Source organism: Drosophila bipectinata, chromosome XR (genome assembly GCF_030179905.1).
Source record: "Drosophila bipectinata strain 14024-0381.07 chromosome XR, DbipHiC1v2, whole genome shotgun sequence".
Lineage (NCBI taxonomy): Eukaryota > Metazoa > Arthropoda > Insecta > Diptera > Drosophilidae > Drosophila > Drosophila bipectinata.
The window spans coordinates 17990017-18013886 of NC_091735.1; the positions used below are offsets into that span (position 1 = coordinate 17990017).

Sequence of the window (23870 nt, forward strand, 5' to 3'; positions counted from 1 at the left end):
TTTCCGCGGTGCTGCCGAGGCTGTTTTCCAGTTTGACTCCAATTGAAAATAGCACACGCCAGCACCAGCGCCAGCACCAGCGCCAGCCAGAGATAGACCCAAACTAGGATGAAGTGGAACTCCAACCAAGACTAGCACTGGCACTGGCTTTGGATCTGACTTGGCTTGGCCACAATTAAATGAATCGGCTTTGGACGATGAGCTGGTTGGAATTTTGAATTTAGGTGAAGAAGCAGTGGCCCAGTTGAGGAAGCCTCTTCTTCGGAAGACTCTGTCCATTCTTTCTACTTAGTTGGATGAGCTAATAAGTTTTAATTAGTTTACTTAATAGACTGGAGACTGAAGACTGGCTACTGGAGACTGGCGACTGGCTACTGGAGCTCTCTGCCTGCTTAGGACTCTTGATTGATTCGCTTCTATGATAATCAGCTCGTTACGGAGTCTAAAGACTCATTAATTCTATGCACTAAGTGTTCTAAATGCTAAATTCTTAAAAGTTAACTTGCTAATTATTTTAAACTAGTGAGAGAATTAGTGAGAAAATCTTGCCACATAATGCCACTTGTTTGCCACAAGTGCCACACTGAAATCGTTAGAAACTCCGCTGAATGAAATCCGAGTCAGAAACGAGGGAAATAATAAACAAAACAATGTCGGCAATCGATCTTTCCGACCGACTTCCCGCTCGCCCGCCAATCTGCCAATCAGTTTTCCATTATCCATTATCCGATATCGTCTGCTGAGGTAGCTTTCACCCCTGGTAGTAGTCTACTCACCAAATATCCACGGATGCTGCCACCAAGAGCTGGACACAGTCCAGGCAGCCTCTGGCGGCGGCGTAGTGCAGGGCCAGAGCTCCTCCGTTGGGTCTTTCGCTGCCGGAAACGCTACCCGGATGGTGCATCTGGCCCATGGGGGAGCCCATCGCGCCGATTGTGCCCAGACCGGTGAGGCTGCCGAGGCCCATTTGGCCCAAGGCGCCCATGCCGCCCAAGTACGAGTCCAGTTGGTGGGCGTGCATTCTGCTTAGGTTGTTGTTGCTGTGGCTGATCAGCTTGTTGTTGTTGTTGTTGTTATTGTGGATGTTGATGTGGTTGTTGTGCAGTTTGTTGTTGTGGTTCAGGTGAAGATTCGAGTTAAGAGCATAATCGTTTATGGTTCTAAAAAAGAGGTCAGAAGTTGATTATTTATTTATTTTTTTTTTTATTATTTTTATTTTAGTTTTTAATTTAATGCTTTTAGTGGACTTGGGGGGCTTTGGGGAAAGTCTCTTTTTCTTGAAAAACCATTGCCTACTTGTGGGCTGGTTTGGAAAAGAAATTGCAGCCATCTTTTCCAAACAAAAGACTTAAGACACAAACTTGAAATCAAAAGACTAGAAACAGACGAGCAGAGAATACAAGAATTATGATGAAAACTTGGTAAAATACTTAAAAAAAAAGGATCTAGACACAAACTTAAGAAGAAAATTCAAATCGAAAGACTTAAGGTACAAACTTGAAGAAACAATGTCATAAAACAAGAGACTTAGGACACAAACTTGCAGAAAAAAGCTTCAAAACAAAAGGCAGGAGACAAACTTTAATGAAGAACACCAGATTCAGGACATACCCTGACGAAATGCTTTAAAACCAAAGACTCGAGATACAAACTAGAAGAACAAACTTGAAATCGTAAGACTAAGGACATGAACTTAAAGAAGAAACTTCAAAACAAAAGACTTAGGACACAAACTTGAAGAAAAACATCATAAAACAAGAGACTTAGGAGACAAACTGTAAGATTCAGGACCCTGAAGAAGTACTTTAAAACCAAAGACTCAAGACATAAACTTAAGAAACTTCAAAACAAAAGACTTAGGACACAAACTTGAAGAAAAATCCCAAATTCGGGCAGAAAAACAGTTGAAATCAATGTAAAGTAACCAATTAAGACAAAAACGAGTAGTCCCCCTCCGAGTAATTGAATTTAAAACGAAAACGTTTTAACCAAAAAAAAAAAAAAAAACGTCGCTTTAACTCGCACCACAGCGGGTAATTAATCAATTAAGCGAGGGAAGTACTTGCTATTAATTGTGATGGCATCTGCTGCACAGCCAGCCTCAGTGTCTGCCCTTTTCCGAATCAGTAAACCAGGTCAAGTCTACCCCCGACGCTGCGATGCTGATTCACGCCGCAATTTCCGCGCCCACAACCAACAACAATGATTATAGTGATTATAGAAGATTATAGAAACAAAAACAAAAACTTGCCAACAAATTAATTGAAAGGCACATTTAGATGCGAAAAGTAACCGGCACTTGTGGCGCGACATTTGTTTGGTTTGTTTCCTCACTTTGGGGCAACCGAAAGACAACGACGACGACGACGACGACGACGACGACGACACTTTCTTCCAGTTTATTGCATCAAAACGGTGGAAACGGGCCGGTAGCAGGTGTCAGCAATTCAGGGCAGGGTGGCAGGTGCCACAAAAAAACAAAAAGAAAACCAAATAAATAAGCCAGCATGCCCAAAAAGCCATAAACACGAGTGCGATGTGAGAAAAAAAAAAAAGTGAAATAAACGATTTGGCAAGAGCTCTTGGGCCAGTTGGTCACCAAAGGCGGCCAACGGGGTTAGGAAAACGATTACTCTTCCCAGGGCTGTGGACCCCAATCTTTGGCTTGGTGATATAACTAGTGTCTCTGGTGGTGGTTCTGAGATCTGCTCTCCATCAATTAGCCATCATTGGTGTTCGAATTAGTGGCGACAGAGTTGGGGAAACTTTCCAAGAGTGGAGAGAGAAAGGAAGTGAATCATAATTCAAGAATTATGGCTTTGGATGTTACTATTGTGGGAATGCGGTGGCTTGAATGGGAACCAGTCGAGTTGGTTTCCTATATTGTTGAGAAGCTCTCTTCATATCCTCAGACTCCTTGAGAGACCTAGACCTAGACCAAGACTTTGTTTACTTTGGCCACTAATCGATTATTAGTCGCGTGACTATTTTTAAACACACTGTTTAGTCTCTGTTCTAGTTTCGGTGACTCTTCTCTCTTCATTGGCGATTTCTTTTACCTCAATTTGATGGCTATGTGGCGGCACTTGTCGCATGGCACTTCCCCGGACTTTTTCGCCTCCTTGTCCGGCTCCTTTTCCGCCGGCGCTGCTATGGTGGCGTATGTGGCCTCCTCCTGCCTGCTCTCCGTCTCAATTTTGGCTTTGGGATCAGGCTCAGGCTCCTCGGTCTCGCTGGCAAAGTCCACCACCAGTTCCTCGGTGGAGTCCTGCCTCCCACCCATCTGCCGCCGGCTGAAGTAGCCCACATGCTGCTCCACCCCGGCACTGGCGTCCTTCAGGATGCGCTCGTAGGCGGCGCTCTCGTTCTCGCTTAGGGCGAAGCGCTGCTCGAAGACCCGCACGGGCAGGGCGCTCTTCCGCAGGACCTCCATCCTCTTGTGCCGCAGTTCGATGGAGAATATCAGCCGGACCCGCACCAGTCGCCGCAGACCCTGCTGCGTAGACCTGGCCCGCTGCAGTCGCCTTCGCTGCTGCCGAAGCTCTAGCTTCTCCAATCCCTTCAAGGACTTGGGATCAACGGCTCCCACGTGGTTGTAGTCCGCCACGGAGGTGAGATCCAGGGCAGACCGGGTGCGTCGCCACGGCACCAGGTCGAAATGTGAGCCCGCCCAGGGATGGAAGTTCACCTGGCTGACGTTGTTGCTCCGATCCTGCTTGAGTATCCAATCCGAGGAGGCGGCGGAGGACGGTGGCTGGGGCTTCTGGTTCTTCTGGACCTTGACGAAATCGTTGCGGGCACTCGCCTCGGGCTTGTGTCGTTTGTACCGCGGCACCAAGGTGGCCTCCAGCATTCGGGCATCCAGACCGTAGTCCCGACGCAGCTGCTCCAGCTCCCTAGAGCTGGCCGTAAACTGAGCTCCGTTCCACACGATCACCGGCGCACAACTGCCCATGGCCCACCAGCACGCCACTCGTTAATGGCTCTGAGGTTCTGGCTAGGTTCTGAGCTCCAAATTAGTTCTCTCTGGTGGCTCTTTTGTTTCCCTAATTTTCTAATTTCGTTTTCCGGTTTCCGTTTCGATCGTATGTATATATGTATGGATATCGCGAGTTGCAATTGGGAACTGCCAATTTGGAACTTTGTCGCGACTTCTGCGTCCGCTTTCCGTGACGACGGCGACGCAAATGGCCAAAAAATCCAAGCCAACTCCGAGCTAACTCCGCGCCGGATTCCGATTCCGAGTCTACTACTCGGATTCCTATGCAAAAATTGTTGCGCCAACTGCGCTGCCAGCGCTAGGCATGATTAAGAGTTTTTTTTTGTTATTGTTATTGTTATTGTTATTATGGGCTATTTTGTTGGGGTTGCCACTGATACACTGAGAGAAACTGCATCACAGAAGTAAATATTATTCAAAATATTAGTCTTTAGGAAGGAAATAACTTCTTAGGAAGGAGGTAGTACTCTCTACTCTTTATACTTTATTATTATTATACCCTTGCAGAGGGTATTATAATTTTGTCCAAAAGTGTGCAACGCAGTGAAGGAGACATCTCCGACCCTATAAAGTATATATATTCTTGATCAGGATCACCTCCTGAGTTGATATGAGCATGTCCGTCTGTCCGTCTGTCCGTCTGTCTGTCTGTCTGTTTCTACGCGAACTAGTCTCTCAGTTTTAAAGCTATCGTCTTGAAACTTTGCACACACCCTTCTTTCTTTTGCACGCAGTATATAACTCGGAACGACCGGGATCGGCCGACTATATCCTATAGCTGCCATATAACTGATTGATCGGAAATGGTATAACTTTGGTGTTTTTAGAGTTAGAGAGTTCAAATTTGACACGAGTGCTATTTTTGGCAAAACATTACGACATGCCAAATTTCATAAGGATCGGCCGACTATATCCTATAGCTGCCATATAACTGAACGATCGGAAATGACCCAACTTTCGTGTTTTTGAAGATAGAAAGCTGGAACTTGGTACAGATTAAATTTTGATCCATCCTACCAAATTTCATAAGGATCGGCCAACTATATCCGATGTTTGCGATATGTATCCGGTTTTAGCTGCAAGGGTATATAAACTTCGGCTCCGCCCGAAGTTAGCTTTCCTTTCTTGTTATTATTAACTTTTATTTTCTCTCAGTGTATTGTCGCAACTTTGAAGAGTCGCTGGCTGGCTGGATGGCTGGCTGGCTGGGCTGCCCCCTCTGCTTGATTGTATTATTTATTTATTTTTCACGCTCACTGCCATGTCAACTCTGACTGCTCTGGCCCGGACTGCTCTGAGCTCTGGGGCAACCCTCTGCCATGTCTCACATCACTGCGCACGCGTCAACGCGCCAAAGACCGAATACCGAAATAAAAAATACAATATTATTAACTAAAATCGCGGGCAGAGTACATCCATTCTCTGCTAATTGACGGCATCAGGCCATTGGCATTGTGCCGGATAATGCCTTCCCATAGTTACCTATATGGTTATATAGTATGGTTATATATTCAAATCAAAATGACGATTGATCCACCAGTTGCATCATTGTTTCGGGCTTCTAAAAATGATTCTCTCCAAAATCCTTGGTTGCCACACATCCGAGTGGCATGTCGAATATCAATTATGGTTTATACATATCCATCTTAGAACAGCTTCGGGCTCCACTCAGGCATGTCGAAAATAAACGATTTCGAGGGCTGGCCGGGCACTTAATGGGTTCCAGCTTCTTGACTCGAGGGAGTTGGACGTCCAGGCTGACTCCACCTGACTTCTGAGTCACAGAGCCGCGTGCTCAAGTGGCGTGAAGAGTTTCCATGGTTTCTGGTTCAATGGCGCCTGCGAGTGTCATTTTATGAATAAATATTACGTGACTAGCACATCCGCTGCTGCTGATTCATATCTAGGGGGGTACTTTTCTCCCTGTGTAGTAGTAGCCAGACTTGGGAGTTCAAGTCCTCAACCTTCGCTTTCGGTTTGCATAATCGCTCCTCTCATCGCCCTTTTGGCAATGTGACCCCGAACCCCGGCCAGGCCAATGAAAATGAAATGAAAATGCCAGGTGACAAGGGAGATGGTAGATGGTAGATGAGAGCCATTAACCGACAGAGTTGGCTTAGAAAGGCAGTCCGGAGTCGGAGTCTGTCTGGGCCAAGCCATAATATGCCCAATATAACAGAGCGCATTATGAGGCAGAGGTGTTGTTTTGACTGGCCATCCATCCAACCAGTCACCTGCCCATCCAATCCATCCGCATTTCACGCATCTTCCATTCAAATTCAAATCGAAAATCGCCTGAACCGAAATCCGAAGGTTGACAAAGTGGATGCGGCCTGCAGAAATCGCATTCAGCGTCGATACTGCCGATGTGACACACATCCAATGGCCATATTATACGTTTATTATGAGCATATTATTGTATGTTAGTTACCCGGGCCAGCCCACGGGCCATGTGAGGCGCAAAATTGTGCAAGGTGGCTTTGTTTCGCCAAGTGGATTAGCATCAGCATGGCGATAACCAATTGGCCAATAACCTGAAGCTGCCTAGCCTGGCCAGCACAGAACCGTTAGCCAGATAGCCACATAAACGAAATTAAATAACATTGTTTTGGCCAAGAGGCTCTCTTCATATTCAAATCTAGCTTCCTGATGTGACACAAACTAGAGCTCTTCAAGCCAATCACTGGCGAGCTATTCTGGTGGCCTGGCCAACACCCTGGCCAACATCCAGTGGCTGCTCCAGTGATTTTGAAGGGTAAACCCATAAAAACATAAACATAAACAGAAACGGAAAATGATTTCTTTTTTGGAAAAACAGTTTTTGTTGCGCGGGTAACTGTGCCTTTCCACTCAACTGGGATGGGAAATGATCGTAAAAGCCACCACCACCACCACTACCACCACTACCACCCAGCCCCAACAATAAGCACATTAATAATAGTGGCCGGGCAGAGCCATAAAACAGCGAAAGAAGAAACCAAAATGTTGTTACTGCTATTTGGGGTTTGATCCATTTAATTATGAATTTTTGGGTATAATTGTGCAACATGGAGACGAGCTCCAAACAGTATGGATTGTGGAGTCTTCAACAGAAAATTGTTTTAAATTTGTGCAGATATTTAAAAAGCCAATTACCCACAATTGGGTCAATCTCTAGAGCAGACAGTACTATATAATGGTAATAGTAGTACCATTATCCAACCCATAGCTTCATCAAAACATTGAACTTTGTCAGCTTCTATGTATACTTCCGATACTTTTACTTTCCAGATTTCATTGTTTTAAGATTTCTTTTGTTTTTTATTATTTATTTTTTTTTTTTTCTATTTTGCTTATCAAAAGCAGAACACACCGCTAGCATTCGATCTAACTGTAAACAGCGAGAGATGATTGGCTTCGTTTTCATTTCATCCATCGGATGGATGTATCTTGTAGCTGACAAATAGTGGCCCCATCCGTCAGATGCGAGAGCTATGGAGAGCTAGAGCTGGCAATTCAAATTCAAATTTTCGAACGGCCGAGAATCGAAACGCGTCAAGTTTTCACTTTCGTATATATGCGATCTTTTCATTAATATACCTTGTGTTTGTTTCTATTTTTTGTTTTTTTTTTTGGCGGAGAAAGAAGCATTGGAGAGAGAAAAGAAAGAGTAGAAAGCAAGAGTCTATGTTGAGGTGCTAAACTCCAAGAACTATTAGTCATCTAACCAGGACGAGGGCAGGCCTGTCCCTTACCTTAAAAAAAACCTTATACCTGCCTGCCCTTCCCTGCCCCCCCTGGCAGTGCCTCGTTTCAATCATCCATTCATGCGAGTCTGTGAAAGTAAGCCATGATGAAGTCCGAGAAGAGCCACCACTGCAAACATTGCAACAACATCCAAAGCCTCCAAAAGCCAACAAATGGGGAAACAAAGAGAGACATCAGCCAGTGCAACTGCAGACCCACCTCTCCGGGGCCAAACTCCGTCGAGTGGGTCTCGGGTTGTGACAGGTCGCGGTCCAAGGCGAGGCGAGTTCAGTGAATGCCCTGCCTCGAGTCGGGTGGGAGGTGGAGTGGGGAATGCAAATGAGTCTATGAGTCTATACCCTTCACCACTTACATTAGAGATCTGGGTGATCCTAACAAGCCATCCTAACAATCCATCAACCCTTTCCACGCACTCTGACAAGAAACACATTACTTTTGAGCCGCCAAACATCAATGAACCTGGCGATGCGATTTATGGCCTGGCTTTCCGCCACTCTGCTAATGACCAAATCCGAACAACTGGCCACCAAATCGAACGAAACACTTGGACAAATGGCCAATTACGGTTGGGGGTTGGTTGGGAGGAGGAGGAGGATCGAGTGGGAAACCCGTCGTCTGATGAAAGAAAACATTGTCGCTGGCGAGGCAAACACAACACAACAAAAAAATAAAAAAAAAATGTCGTATGTAAACGGTTGCCTTAATAATCGACATTGGTGGAAAGTTGCAACTGCAACTGCAACTGCAGCCGGTTATTGACCGGCTTGGGAGATTCGCTAACACCAACCGGGCCGTGTGTCGTGTGTGGTGTGTGGTGTGTGGGGCTGGAGCGCCCGACAGTCTGGGCCGGGCCAACGAAAGCAAAAGGATGATGACTGCCCGCCTAAAGCCAAACTATATAGAAGAAAAAAAAGTAATAATAAGATAAACAGACGGCGTGGAGGGAGCAAACCAGTCCTCGATAGCCGATAAGCAGAGTTTCACTTTTACTTGCCGACCGACTCGCCTTTTATTTATTTTTGGACGAGGCGCGTTTTGAAATCAGAAAGAGCGTGCCTAATTAACGCAGGCAATCACAAAATTGCACCAAAAAAAAAATAATAAGTCAGCGACACGGCCTATTCAGGTGTTACGCGTGATCTCTTTCATTGGCGGCCAATCATCATCACCCCGATCGGTTGCCAAATCTCCCAAAAAAAAAATAATTACTCCGTAGGCGTCTGCACTCCGAAACTGGAGTTGAACGAACGGCTTGCGAGATTGCGGGGTACACCGCACCGATTCGTTAGACCCCAGAAAGCGCGACCGACTTCCTCCAAAGCTCTAGAAGATTATCCCAATCCGACAGGCTTCGCATCCAATTGGTCACAGAATTAGCAGTCTAATTGAAAACGAATTAGCCGAAAATGTGCCAGATACGATCGAAAAATAATAGAAAACCCCAGAACTCTTTCCTCGAAGGCATAGCTAGGCTGTTTCATATCCGATTCTTGAACGGATTAGCTTTCAAGGATCGTAGTTCCATTGAAACTTATTCCTATCTGATTTTGTGGTAATAGTTCTGGGACTACTTTGAATAATCCCAAGAAAGCATGCTTTTACATATATGGTTCACATTAAGAGCCATATCTCAGGGATTTCTCATCGAATTCTTGAAAGGCATTTTTCGAATTTTAAGGTATTCCTTAAAAGGTGTTCCTTGTGGTGTACTTCCTCAAAAATCTACATGAATAACGAATGAACAATATTTTTTATAAATTTTTTTCTTCATTTTTAAAAAATTCTAAAAAGCATGCTTTTTTTATACTTGGCCCAGATTCAAAGCCATATCATAGCTATTTCACATCTGATTCTTGAAAGGAATACCTTAAAAGATTCATAGTTAAATTCCCCACTTATTTGCATCAAAATAAAAAATAATATCAATCGATGCATTTTTTTTACATTTTTCTAGAGGTACCTCTTTAAAAAAGCATTCTTTCTCATACATAGCCCACACCGAAGGCCATATCTTTGTCAATTCTTAACCAATTCTTGATTAGAATGCCTTAAAAGATTCGTGGCTTTATTTTCCATTAATCTGCCCTGAAATCTAAAATAATATTTTCCTATCTATTTTTTGTATATTTTTTTCTGGAGGTACCTCTTTGAAAAATGTTAAAAAGAATATGGTCCACACCGAAAGCTATAATTTTGCTAATTCGTAACATATTCTTAGTCAAACTACCTTAAAAGAATTGTATTTAAATTCCCCATTAACCTGCATTTAAACCTGATAACACAATTTTTGATAGATTTTTTCTTAATTTTTTTTTTTTGAGGATCTTAGAAAATTGAAAAAAGCATGCTTTTTTGATATATTGGTCATGTTTAAAGCCATATCTTTGGCATTTCTTAAACGATTCTTGTTCGGAATACCTTAAAATATTTATATTTAAACCAAAATCAGCATTAACCTGCATTACATTGATTTTTGTGGACTACTTTTTTTTTTAATAAATGCATGCTTTTTGATACATACCCCAAAGCAAATGCCATATCTTGGTCAATTCAAGTCCGATTTTAGATCAGAATATCTCAGAATACCAAGATTTGTAAATAAGTTCCCCTTCAATTTGAAACAAAACTTAAGATACATTTGTTTTGATCTATTTTTTAAACAATGCAATGCAAGAAATTAAGTTTTCGACTCTATCCAGAAAATGGAATTGAAATAAATGGGAAACTTGTGGTACTGTCATGCAATAATGAGAAACGGGGTGAGTGTGTGTGCGCAACTCCGAAACAAAATACAATTTATGCGGTTTTGTTATTACCCATTTTTTTTTTTTTTTTATTTTTTTTTTTTATTCTACACCACTTCAAGCAAATCCAGTGCATATGGATATGGTCTGCGGATGGCTGGCCCATTCATTTATCACATGGAAGCGAGTGGCATGCCAGGCGGCAGGGTGTTGCACATAAACGCATTCAGTCGACTTGCCACACACTCAGCCACACACCACTCCAGGTTGTAATTATCGCAGCGAGTCGTGTAGGGTTGTATAACATAGTCAAATCGAGGCTACTGATATTTGGATACTGATATTTGGTGGCATCGTCGGAGAAAGCCAAAATCCGATTATTTTCAATGGCCCGCGGCGTGGAAGATTTTTTATAGCTACATAGTTGGGTTCTTGTTGCCAAAATGATCACGTTAATCAAGAGACCCGCGCTTCTATTAATATCTCTAGCTTGCTCTTAGTTCATAGGCTTCTTTCTCCACGTTCTAAAGCTTCTCGAAAGAAAATAACAATTCAATTAGAAAACATTTTCACACACAAATTCACGTACGAGTATCTTTTACTTTCCCCTATTCAAGCTGAGAAGCTGAGAAGCTCTGAAGAAGAAACTTACCGCACCACATTTCCTCGAGATAATCTTCTTTGGCAGAAAATATTGATGGACTGCCTAGCTGGCTGGCTGATGGACGGGTTGATTGAATAAAAACACAACAACACTCACAGGCCGATTGGATCTTCCATGTTCTTCACAGATCACATTCAGGCGAGAAAAAAAAACAGAAACTTTGCAACCTAATCGTAGTGCATTTTTATGAATTATTTCAAAAAACGAAACTATAGACAGTGTCTTTTTGGTATTTTTGGATAAATAATTCTTTTGTTTTGCTGGTCGGCAGTTTTTTTTTCGAGGAGCGCGGCACGTGCTAAGCGAACAATGGTCGCGGCTTGTTTGAGTCTCCGGATTTCAGACGCGGCGGTCCAAACAGATCGCCCGGTTGAAAGAGACGGTAGTGCACTTGTCCAAAGAGATGGGACGAGTGAGAGTGAGAGAGAGAGTGGCGGAGAGATGGCGGAGACTGACTCGGCCAGCGGTCGGCGAAGAAATGTTAAATCCAAACGCAAAAACCATCGGACCCCGAAAGCAGTGTGCCAAGCGAGAAAGCTCTCTGGAGAGTTGAATGGTGTTCATGATACTCTACGACGATGATAAGCCTGCTCTATAAGAACAGTCTCCTCAAAAAAGACCATCTTCTTACGAAAGAGTATCTGAAAAAGTGTCTCAGATACTTTAACTATTTCCCTGCAGCACACCTGCCTTCGATGTAAACAGAGGCTCGTGTGCTCATGAGTGCTCGTCTTCGATGCGCTTTTTGCACACTGTTGGACTTTTCTTGCTCGCCTGGAATGCTTCCTCCTCACCAAGCCGGCTCGCCAGTAATTTTATTCAATAGAATTTATGCTTCTTGATGGTCAAGCTTGGCCGGCCGACTGCAGACCCAGCTCGCTAGCGGTAACGGTTGTTGCCGGCCACTTTAAGGTTTTCTGCATAATTATCCATCCATCCAGGTGCCCGCTCCTCTCCAGCTTTCCAGCAGCCCCTTTTCGATCAGAGGCGACACTGCCACTTGATAGAATGATGATGAAAGCACTCGCGATCAATTAGCCAAGCGAGTTGAAAGTTCATCCGAGTGCAGTTCGATCGATCTTAAATCGCTTGCCTAATCGCCAGCGCTGTTTATGATGTGTTTACATCGATGAACTCCCCAAGGCAGGTGGCAGGTGCCACGATAAACACTCATCAGCTCTAATTGATAATTGGTATTGTGATTGAGATTGAGAAATTTCCTCGCAGCTTGATTGGATTGAAGCGCTTTCGATGGGTTAATTCATAATTCATAATTCATCGTTTACAAAACAATACCCATGACTGAAATGGACTCTCATAGTTGCAAGGGCTAGGACCTATGAGGTCTGCAGAACCTGCAACAGAACCAGCTAGACCAGAGGAAACCCAAGCTGCTTACAAAACCCCAAAACATTACATTACAAAGGCCTTAAAAGATTACAACTTAACGAGTAACTGATTGCAATTCTTGTAATTTAGGGGATTATTTGGCAATGACTCACCTAATGGCCGCCGACTGGTGGTGATTGGCCAGCAGCCGAGCGCTGCCTCCGAATCTGGGATGCTGCAGCTGGTGGTGCTCAAAGTCCGGATCCGGCGGCATGCCTCGGCTTATCTGGCTGATCCGGCTCAGGCGACTGGCGTGGGAGCCGCGCTCTGAGTTGCACTTGGAGCCGCACAGTGAGTTCTCGCAGAAGCGACAGCACTTGTTGTAGCTGAACGTGGAGGTGCAGAGAGTGCAGAAGGAGTCCAGCTGGGATTCGGCCTGGTCTTCGTCCTCCTCGGCCAGGTCGTGGTGCTCGTGGTCGGTGGGGTCTGTGGCGCTGGACAGGCCCATGTCGATCTCGTGGTGGCGCCGTAGCTTCAGCGTCTGCGTGTGGCTGCTCTGGTCCTCGTCGGAGCAGAAGTTGTAGGCCTCGCTCTCCGTGTCCTCCTCCTCGCCGAGGCTGCTACCCGCACTGCCCCCCTCCGGACCAGCTTGGCCCGTCGAGATGCCGAAGGTGCTAAGGGGGCATGAGGGGTAGCGGGTGAGTGGAAAGGGCCGGACATTGTACTTGCTGGCCATGGACAGGTTCTCGTTAAAGTAGATTACGTTGGGGGCGGGCGCGTGCTGGAGGGCGGGTCCGGCCCGCTCGCGCTCCCTGTCCCGCTCCTTATCGCGTTCTCTTTCCATTTGATGGTCCCGGCTAATGCTAAGATCGTGGTACTTGCGCAGGAAGGCCGCATTGCAGTCCGCCGCCGTGTACTCGTGCAGTTTTTTGGGCTTTTGTACGGGCATCTGGGGATGCTGAACGTGAGGGACGCCATTTGATTGGTTACCGTTATGCGAGTGATTATTGGCGTTTCCATTGCTATTGTTGCCGCCTGAGCGCAGCAAGTCAAAGAGGCGCTGCTTGAGGTCGCGCATGGCGACATGGGGGTCTGAAAGATAAGAAAATGGCGCGTTAACATTTGAATTTTAGCTTTTTTTTACACGTTCGTCACGTTGCCAACCATTTTGGAAAAACGGCGGCAGGTGGTGTTTTCAGCTATCGATATTTTTATAACAGTGTTGAAAACGGTTTAACGATAGTTTATGTCTTGGTATTGGTATTTTATCGATTATTTGTTGGTGGCCTATTACTATTTCTATTACTTCCATCTCGAAAATAATTTAGCGATGGCTTAGATCGATTGTTTGTCCCATCGATGGTTTTAGTACAGTGTTGCCAACTTTTGAACATTCCATCTCTAACCATGTTTGGTATTTTTAAAATACTGTCAAACAGTCACACTGCACGTGCACTATTGTTATTTAGCTACGGAATATATTGCCTGTGATTAGTTTTAGCTTATTTACAACAGGTTAGCAATGAAATGGTAAACGAAACATAGATAATTATTAACGATACTCTATTTTCAGTTACCAGAACCCAGTCTAAATCCACAATGAGTAGCCAGCGCGGTAATGTGTCCCGCACACGTGCACAGAAACACAAAAATCGTCATGTTTTTAAAAACGATCTGCACGACAAAACGCCACAGCAAATGCGCCTAAACGCCATGCACGTGTCCACCGTTTGTCAGCGATGCAAGGACCAGATCGAGTGGAAGATCAAGTACAAGAAGTACAAGCCGCTGACCCAGGCGAAGACCTGCGCCCACTGCAAGCAGCGGACAGTCAAGAAGGCTTACCATGTCATCTGCCGCGACTGTGCTATAAAGGCCAAGGCCTGTGCCAAGTGCCTGAAGTCCGGCGACGAGGTGGCCATCGAAGCCCCTGAGCCAACGCCGCAGGAGGAGCAGCAGCTCCAGGTGGAAATGGACCGTCTGATCAAGTCGTTCTCGGAGCGCAAGCGCCGCGCCTTCCTGCGCTACATGCAGAAGGGCAAGAAGCAACCGGTGGAGGAGCCCGTCGACGATGAGCAGGAGGCCCAAGCGCAGGAGAAGGCCAAGCGAGTGGCGCACACGAGGGACGAGCTGCTCGACAAAATCAAACAATTGAACTTGGCCGCGGAAGACGATGAGGACGAAGATGACTTTGACTTCAGCGACGAGGATGAGGACGAAGACGATGACTCTGAATTCGATTCGGAGGAGGATGAAGAGGATAGCGAGGAGGAAACTGTTAAAACCAAATCATCTAAAGCGAAATAAACTTTTTTTTTTTCTACACCTAAAACTGCATAACACTCTTTTGAATTTTTTATTATTAAGCTTAAATCTTTTTTTTTTACTTTAATTTTCAATTAAAATTTTAAACGAAAATCTAGAAAAGAGCTTTAAAATTTCGTTTTGTTGCGAAAAGTTGCGGTCAACTATCGATAAAAGCGCAAGTGTTATCGACTTGCCGACAGCTCCGCTCTAGGGAAAATCAGCTTGTGCAAATCGAAACAAAGTTCTTTCGATTTTTAAAGCCAATCTAGAATATAGGTATCGCGTCCCCTTCATTTCACCACGTTGAAATGTAAGACTGGACATTCCTAGATTTAAATCACTCATTGCCAGATCTTTTAGCGATTGTAGCGTTTTCGTGGAAATTGGAACTTCCGGCAAAAAGTTGTGTTTTTACAAGAATTGTGCAGAATACAAAAGAAAACTGAGTTAAAAACCAGTCCGATGGCCGACAGTCCGAAGGAGCCGAACAAAAAACCCAAGAACCGCCGGGTCCGGAAGAAGAAATGCACCGCCGATGCCGCCGCGGCTGCTGCTGGCCCGTCCGCTCCAAACTCAGCCTCAGCCGCTCAACAGGGCAACTCGGGCAAAAAGAAGAAGAATAAGGACAAGAAGAATACTAGTGACGTTGTCCTGCCGGAGCAAGAGATAAGTCGCGTAGAGCAGAACGTTCTGCGCACGGCCGTGAATGATTTTATGCGAAGCGACAAGGAGAATGTCCAACTTCGTGGGCTGTCTCGGGTCCAGCGTATCCACGTGCATCGGGTGGCCCAGAGCTTGGGCCTGAAGACCTCCAGCAAGGGTCCTCCGAACGAGAGGGTCCTCACCATCAGTCGTCCCGCCGTCGTCGAACCGCAGCCAGGCGTGGTGCAGCAGCCGCAGTTAACGGTGTCCAGTGCTCTGTCGGAGATCCTCACCCAGGCGAGTGGGGAGATGGACACAAACCTCTTGCATCGCTGCACCATGTATCGCCGCCCAAAAGCCGAGCGCGAGAAGGAGCGCGCACTGGAGCGCCAGTGCGACAGAAACTACAAAAATCGCCCAAACAACAACGGCTTAGTGGGCGTGCCTTTGGTGCCTCCACCGCCTCAGTGTCGCGACAAGACTCTGGTGCAGGAACGTAAGGCTCTGCCCATCTACAGCCACCGTTCCAAGATACTGGAAGTTCTGCAAAATGAGCAGGTGAGTCCCTGAAACCCAATCCCCCGGTTGATGCACCATTCATCCCTACTTTCTGGCAGGTCTTGATCATCAAGGGAGCCACTGGCTCCGGAAAGTCCACCCAGTTGCCGCAGTATCTGCTCGAGTGGGCCTCCAACGTCTGCAGGCCCGTCCGGGTTGTGGTTAGCCAGCCACGTCGTGTGGCCGCCACCAGTGTGTCGGAACGAGTTTCCAAGGAGCGCGGCGAGTTGCGCGGCACCACCGTGGGCTACCAGATTCGCATGAACAGTAAGTCCACGGTACTCTACTGCTTTCAGATTAAATCTTAACGTATCGTCCTCCATTCCCAGATAGTTGCTGTAGCAAGACCGTCCTCACATTCACAACCAGCGGATGCCTCTTGCGTGTGCTGGCCATTGACGGCGAGTCCTTTTTTAAGTGCACCTCCCACCTGGTCATCGACGAGGTGCACGAGCGCGACCTGGACACCGACTTTCTGCTGCTGGCCACCAAGCTGGAGCTGAAGAAGAACCCCAACCTGCGGCTGATCCTCATGTCGGCCACTATGGACCTGGGCGTACTGTCCAACTACTTTGGCGGCGCCAGGGTGCTGGACGTGGAGGGACGCAGCTTCGAAGTCAAGATCTTCCACCTGGAGAACATTCTCAGTATGACTGGGTACAGGACCTCGATGATGGAGCCGCACTTGGGCGAACTGATAGACACGGAGGATTCGGACGAGCTGTTGGCGGCGTACAATGCCAGTCGCACTCTAGCGGACGGCGAGCTGGACAACGACCTGATCGTGTCCCTGCTGGAGTTGCTTCTATATCAGGGCGAGAGTGGCGCGGTGATCGTGTACCTTGCCGGTTACCACGACATGACCGTGCTGCAGGAGCGCATCGAAGACTCGCTGCCCAGGGAGATGATCAAGGTACTGCTCCTCCACAGCCAGGTGGACAACAACGAGCAGCGCAAGGCGTTCAAGGTCTTCCCCAACATCCGTCTCAAGATCGTGCTGAGCACCAACATCGGCCAGACTTCGATCACCATTCCGGATCTCATTTACGTCATCGACTCGGGTCGCTCCAAGATGAAGACCTACGACGCGGTCACCGACGCCTCTCAGCTGGCCACCGCCTGGATCTCACAGGCCGACGCCCAGCAGCGGGCCGGACGGGCCGGGCGCCTGCGCAGCGGCATCTGCTACCGCCTCTACTCCCAGGCGCGCCACGACACCATGAGCCTCTACACCATTCCAGAGATAATGCGGCGCACCCTGGACGAGATCTGCCTGCTGGCCAAGCTAGCGGCCCCGGACCAACCCATTGCCAACTTCCTGGCGCAGGCTCTGGATCCTCCCAAGCCGGAGGCCGTCGCCCAGGCGTGTGATCGGCTGGTAGTGATGGGGATTCTGCAGGCAAAAACCGAGAAGATCACCCCGCTGGGCAGGGTCGTAGCGGAGCTGCCGGTGAACGTGCAGCTGGGAAAGAGTGTAGTGCACTCCATCTACTACCGTTGCCTGGGCAGCATGGCGATCATAGCCGCCTATCACTCGGTGCGCGACCCCTTCGTGCTGCCCGTGGACCGGACAAAGAAGGCGACCAAGCCGCTGCCTCGCCACGCCTTCGCCGGGACCTGTACCAGCGACTCCATAGCGGCCGTCACTCTGTACGAGGAGTTCGTCAAGTGCTCCAAGTCGGAGGTGACCTCGTTCTGCGAAAACAACCGCGTCTGTCGCAACGCCATGCTTATGTTCGTTTCGGCTGTGAACAGCCTAAAGGACTCGGTTCGTCGCATCTTCCGCGCCGACGTGATCACCGAGCGCCTGGTGACCGTGTGGGACAACGACCCGAGCATGATACGCATGGCCCTCGCCGCCGGCCTCTATCCGAAGGTGGCGTTCATCGATCGCGGCAACAAGAACCATCTGATCTCCGAGGGGGACAGAGGCATGCAGATCTCGCGCAACTCCTGCCTGCTGAGCCGCACGAAGCTCAAGAAGCTGCCCAGCAACTGGGTGCTCTACGTGGAGAAGAGCCGCAATGCCGACCAGCGCTCCTCGCTGGAGAACACTACACTGGTGAGCACCCTGACGCTGGCGATGGCCGGCGGCAGAGAGAGCGAACTGGAGCAGCGCGAGGAGGAGTGGGTGCTGTGCCTGGACTCGTGGGTAAGGATCATAGTGCCGCCCGACTTTGGCCGGCAGCTGCAGAAGCTGCGCCAGATCATCCAGTGGGAGGTGAGCGAGATAGTGGAGAAACGCCGCATGAACCTCGGCAGCACTCTGATGGGACCGATGCTGGTCTACCGGATGCTGAAGGTGGACGCCTCGTCGATCTGTGTGGCCGAAGGCAGATCCCCGTCTACCGACCCAGACTGTGATAAGGAAAACTAGATCGTACTACTACACCTATAGACACAGACCTAAGACCTGGAGGCTACCGAAGGATCCGATTTAATAACCAAACATAAGTAGCTTAAGTAGCCCAAAAGACACTCCTTTCGAACTGAGAATGCTCCTAGAGATGCCACAGATACTACAAATACAGTGCGTTTCAAAACATACATAACATACTAAGGCCAAATCGTACCTGACACAGGCAGCGAGACTAGTTTCCGACGCGAGTTAGTTACCAAAATGTTAGGTTAGGGATTAATTTCAGAACTGATTCGTTAGTCTTCAGCTGATTTGTATTATTGTAATGGTAGCTTAAAGACGTGATCTAGTTTTAAAGTATCTTAAAGTACTTAACCTAATAGATTCAATATCGTAACCCAAACCCAAAAATGTGATATTACGAATACGATATATACGAAATACGACGAAACATGTATGTATGTATATTTTCGAATATATTTTCGAATGTTTTTCGACATCATTTTCGATCGACTCGACTGATCCAACGACTAATCCATTTACGTATTAAGGGCCAGGTATTATCACTCGATATTTAATTTATTTGTAAGCTACTTAAGAGCGCACTGTATGCTAATTTTGAATCTAAAAACTTGTAACTTTGGAAATGCAGGGACACCAAATACAACACAAGCTAAACAAAACCCTACAGGCTATAATTGGTGGGTGAAAATATATGTGCCACAAGTGCCACATGGGAAGCTTCCAACTCAGTGTCAGTGTCAGCTATGCACTGCGAGAAATGATATAACTTTTAGATACAAGTTTGGGGTTATTTTTAACCGAAATTATATTTTATTTAAATATTTTTAATATATATTTTTTAATTTAAATAGTTTTTAATTAGTTAGCATCATGAACTTTAGTCTTGAAGGTCTTTTGTTAGAAAATTGCTAGTTGCCGTTTGGGAGTTGCCCTTGCGGTGCATTGGGGCATGCAACCGTCGCCGTGGCAGCTGACGTTTATGCTCCACCTGCACCTGCAGCTCCAGCTTCAGCTCCAGCTCCAGCTCCGGCCCACCTGCCGCCCATTCAGGCGCAAACAAGAGCGGGCCAAAGAGCCAAGCTAATTGCACAGAGACGACGCAGTCAATAAACCTCGAGTCGGGCCTGCTGTCGCTGCTACAACAATGGCAGCAGCACCACCACCACCACCACCAGCAGCAACAACAAGAGGCATGCCGCAGCAGCAGCAACAACAACAAAAGGCAAGCCAACTTACTGCAAAGAAAGTGAAATTAAATTGTTATTTTTTCGGTAAGACGAAAAGAGAGCATTTCGAATCGCCGTAGACTGGGCCCTTGAGTGAAAACTAATAGATTTCACTGCCAATACTCTGGATTGGAAACCATGTCGGTGAGGAGTCTCCCGGAGATCTCCCCATCTTTTGGATGATGGATCTGACCCAAATGAACTCGTCTGTTCTTTTTTTTTGTGGCTTATCTGCAAGCCGCAGGTATGCCGCCAATAATTTGCAACTCATCAATGGGAATTGCGGGAAATCTGCGCTCTAACGGTCTCCAACGCAGATGCCACATCCCGCTTTGGGAGGAGTGTACCCAAGAGGAGTACAAATCAATTTTTCATCCATTGTACTCCAGGAGTACAAATCAATTTTTCATCCATTGTCCGATGGCAGGCATTGAACCCAGAGTGTGGCACAGTGTTGCATGGCTGGCATGGCAGTCGCCGCGATGCAGTTACTCGAAATTAAATGAAGTCAACGCTAATGGAGCGACAATAAACATGGCTAACAAGTGGCACATTCGATTGGAGTCCGCTGGAGGAAGCCGGTTGAATGCACTCCCATTCAAATGGGGACCAGCTCGGCAGGTGTCGGAGCTCGGCCAGCAGGAAGGTGTCGGAGCTTTGTGGCATTGTGGGTCAGATGCAGGTCTCTCCCTCCTCCTCCCCCGATCTCCGACAGCCCGATAACGAAATACTGCCGGCTAATGACCGGCCCTCCTCGACTGATTGATGGTCCAGAGATCTGCCACGATCTGCGATCTGCGGACTCTTTTTTTTGGGCCAACAGTTACAGTTACATAATTAACTGAAATTAATTTCGCAGAAGCTCAAAGATTGCCCACGGCCCACTGGAATGACATCATCTTTGCCAGCCAGCCTCCTCCGGCTGGAGGGACGGGACGGCACCTGTCAGCTGGCAGCTGGCATCTCGCACGGAATGCGTTTCGGTAATTCCAAAAATTCCAAATTCCGAATAGGGTATTATCATAAATATGTATGTATGTTTGTATGGGTCTGTTGCAAGTCTCGACTCCGAAATCACGCCAGTCTGTCTTGCCATCCATCTCACTGCACCGGGTGAAAGTCCCCCGGGCCTGTCTTTTTTTTGTTTTTTTTTTTGGCGGGGTCAAATCAATCAGCCTGGGCGGTGACCTTACAAAGAAGGCAAGCCGAAACAGCAGTAGGCCACCGCCGGAACAAAAGTGGGAGATCCCCTTTTCCCATTTTATCGCACCTCTGGCGAGAGAGCAACACCTTTCCAAAAAATAAAAAAAAACACAAAAATACAAGCCTAATTATGTCATTAAAAGGCATGGGCTTTTGGTTTTTATGATAATTTTTGTGGAATATTAAGGGGTTCTGGAGAACCTTCAAGTTTTGATACTCTTAGGTCCAAGAAGATTACCTGCATTACCATTTCCGAGAGGGATTAGGGCCTCCATAAGGAAGTTCCTCAATGTAACTCTGTTAGGTATGGCCTCGACTAGAGAGGCCTTAAACTAGAGAGCCTCAAATATTTAACCACCATTACCACATTGAAGAGCTGAGAAGCGTGTAAACGGCGACTTTATTGTGGCAAGCGAGGTAAAAGTGAACTCATGTGCGATTCCATGGGGGCACACCGAAAAGTAAAAGCCGAAACGAGAGTGAAGTGATGGCAAAACAGCGTCGTTTGGAGTCCAAACAAGCTCCGATCGTGATTCGCATTTGGCCATGGCCGGCCACGACAACCAGCCAGCTAGCCACTAGCCACTTTGGTAACCAACAGCAGGAGCCGGAAACTGGCTCAGGTTATGACCCGAACTGCGGAAGTCAAAGCGTCTCCGTCATAATCAATCAATATCAAGAGTCATACATACATTTGCGAATCAGACTCTGTTTATGCAACGATCGTCTGCCTTTTGTTTCGCTTGTCACAACAACTTAATGGTGCGCCATTAAGGTGCCACAAAGTGTTGCCAATGCAAATCCAAATATTTGCCAGTTCCCGAAAAATGATACTCTGCTGGCTGGCAGGTATTTCGAATTTTTATGTCTTCATTTTGCGTTTTTTATGTAAGCGAGATGCGGCAGTTGCAGCATCGCATCGATTGCCACTGTATGGCCGGGGGGAGGCGTGGCAACAACGGCGCCAATCAACGGCAAACAACACCGATAACATGAGCAACATGGGCATTAAAAAGGCAGAGCGAGAAATTTGTTGTTTTCTTCACAAATAACTGGGAATACTCTGTCTAGATGTGCCTCGTTTTTCCCAGTGTCCTGTCCAGCTAAGCTACCGTGGCAGCCACAGTCACACTCTCCACACTCTAGCTGTGGCACGGACTGGAGTGGAGACTGGAGTCCGATGTCAAGAGCCTCTGCTTCGGTCAAGCGGGAATTGAGATGTGACAGGTTGTCTGGTCAAGATTTTCCGTACACCTGAGTAAGAGTAAGCTCTCCTTCCGCCATCCTCCCCACCGACGGAGGAGGAGGAGGAGGACGAAAAGGTCACCAGCGGATCACCAGTGCACGAAAGCTGGCAGTTCGTGAGAGATGAAGTGGATTGCGCCCATGATGATATGAGCCATGATGCTATCTAAGCTCTTAAGTTTTAATTTGGCCTGTCTGCTGCACAATTGTTTCTCCGTTTGTTTTGCCAATTTCACGATTCCGGATAAGTATGGAATTATGCCGGAGGGATGGAGTGCCAAAGTGGTGGAGTGCTGGAGTGGCGAGTTGCAACCGAAAGCCACTACAACATACGCTGCGGCATGTACTTCTTGGCGGCCAGACAGACAGTGATGAATGTCCCTGAACGGACGTGGGGCGTAAGAAAAGGATTACCCGGGTCAGGACTGGATTTTCAGGTACCAACGGGAGATGGATCATAAAAATGCAAATTAAACCGCGGCTAAGCACAGCCACTAATGAGAAGAAGCCAGAGAGTGGTACAAGAGGTAGAATTTAAATAATAACAAGTGTGGACTGACAATCGATTCCCATCTGGCTCTGGAGTGCTGGCTTTCCAATTCCCCCCCTCATCTGAAAATCCCATCAAAGACAAGTGTTATATAAACCCCATGATGACTCCCGATAACTGTTCCGCCCTTAGTCTGATCTGAAGCTAATCGCCTTATGCGTTCGAAAGTTACTGGTTTTCCAGTTCAAGACATTTGTCATTGTGTTTGGGGAGTTATTGGGACTCGGCCGAGGCAGGCTTATTTATTAACGACACACACAGTAGGTTTCACTTTCCATCAAACACAAAATATAACAAATAACAATAATAAATAAAGGCAAACCACTAACAATTACGATCGGATCAAAAGAAACCTACAAATTTGTTTATAAATGTCGTACAATATTTATTTGTTGACGCCGTCATCGATTTGTCATTGTTGGGGCCCCCAAATTTATGAGGCTTATGACAATTTGGGACTTTTTTTTTTTTCATCGTCTCCCCTAAAAAGAGATTCCAAAGAGGTGAAGGGTTCACAATGGCGGGGACAAAAGATCAGAAACAGAGACAAGACCAAAACTAAGCGATTCCAATTCGAAAGCGAGCAGTTGAGGAAATTTATGCATAATTTCTGTGACAAATGCCACAAAACGGACACAGCGGCTGGTGGTGGCAGTGGAAAGTGTGAAAAGTGCATTTCCAGCCATTGATAATTATGTTAATTGTTTGGAAAAAATATCTATAGATAGATGACTAGATGGTTAGATGGTTAGATCTCTAGAAGAAATAGGGTCCACAGTGGGAAATGAGAAAATGAGCAATGCGATGGGTTCGGCAATAAATACATTTTCACATTTTGACAAAAGACTGGGTACCTCAGCTGGGGGAGCTGAGACAGAAACAGAAGCCCAACTTTCATTCTTAGACAAGACGACGATGCTATAATGATAGCAGCAGCAGGCAGAGCCACTGATTTGTTGCGGTTTCTTATTTTGCAGAGCCGAGACAAGCACTGCGCTGATTATATGGTACGTGCTATTTCATTTGCTGACAGATACAAGCTACAAAGATGCCAAGATACATACGTAGATACAACCGCAGAGTCATGAGAAGAAGTTTCCTTCAGAGCCTTACATTTTGGGGAATCGAGTTCGTTGTCTAAGTCTTTCGTTTGGAGAATTTATTTTCGCAGCAATCTCGTAGTTCTTCGCACAGTTTACACAGGCCTTCAACAGCTACAGCTCGATCATGATCATGTTGCCGCAACTCTTGGCGGCAATTATGATCCGCTAG

At 46.7% G+C, this 23870-nt stretch overlaps 3 protein-coding genes across 9 annotated transcripts in view; 2 read left to right on the forward strand and 1 right to left on the reverse strand.

The window, feature by feature from the left end:
* f (espin protein forked) overlaps positions 1 to 23870 on the reverse strand; it is a 41153-nt gene that overhangs the window by 15651 nt on the left and 1632 nt on the right. For 2 of the 7 annotated variants that reach the window (XM_070276545.1, XM_017250983.3), the window contains exons 2-3: positions 12658 to 13576; positions 777 to 1160 (exon numbers count right to left, since the gene is read on the reverse strand). In XM_070276545.1, the coding sequence (XP_070132646.1) occupies positions 777 to 1160; positions 12658 to 13562 (1289 nt within the window). In that variant the 5' untranslated portion in view covers positions 13563 to 13576. Of the gene's footprint in view, positions 1 to 776; positions 1161 to 3059; positions 4064 to 10268; positions 10288 to 11143; positions 11428 to 12657; positions 13577 to 23870 lie in introns of those variants that run through there. The other 5 variants (XM_017250993.3, XM_017250987.3, XM_017250985.3 and 2 more) reach the window with 5 other exon arrangements.
* LOC108131890 (uncharacterized protein C9orf85 homolog) lies at positions 13884 to 14824 on the forward strand. Its single transcript, XM_017250995.3, has 2 exons — positions 13884 to 13999; positions 14058 to 14824. Exon 2 carries the CDS (start codon positions 14084 to 14086, stop codon positions 14789 to 14791), a length of 708 nt encoding a protein of 235 aa, XP_017106484.1. The 5' UTR covers positions 13884 to 13999; positions 14058 to 14083; the 3' UTR covers positions 14792 to 14824.
* LOC108131888 (3'-5' RNA helicase YTHDC2) lies at positions 14998 to 19030 on the forward strand. Its single transcript, XM_043213206.2, has 3 exons — positions 14998 to 15991; positions 16051 to 16258; positions 16321 to 19030. Exons 1-3 carry the CDS (start codon positions 15254 to 15256, stop codon positions 18366 to 18368), a joined length of 2994 nt encoding a protein of 997 aa, XP_043069141.1. The 5' UTR covers positions 14998 to 15253; the 3' UTR covers positions 18369 to 19030.

Coding starts and splice junctions, on each gene's coding strand:
- LOC108131890 (XM_017250995.3), top strand. CDS start 14,084: ATGAGTAGCCAGCGCGGTAATGTGTCCCGCACACGTGCACAGAAACAC.
- LOC108131888 (XM_043213206.2), top strand. CDS start 15,254: ATGGCCGACAGTCCGAAGGAGCCGAACAAAAAACCCAAGAACCGCCGG. Junction 15,992..16,050: donor AAGTTCTGCAAAATGAGCAG/GTGAGTCCCTGA, acceptor ACTTTCTGGCAG/GTCTTGATCATCAAGGGAGC. Junction 16,259..16,320: donor CTACCAGATTCGCATGAACA/GTAAGTCCACGG, acceptor CTCCATTCCCAG/ATAGTTGCTGTAGCAAGACC.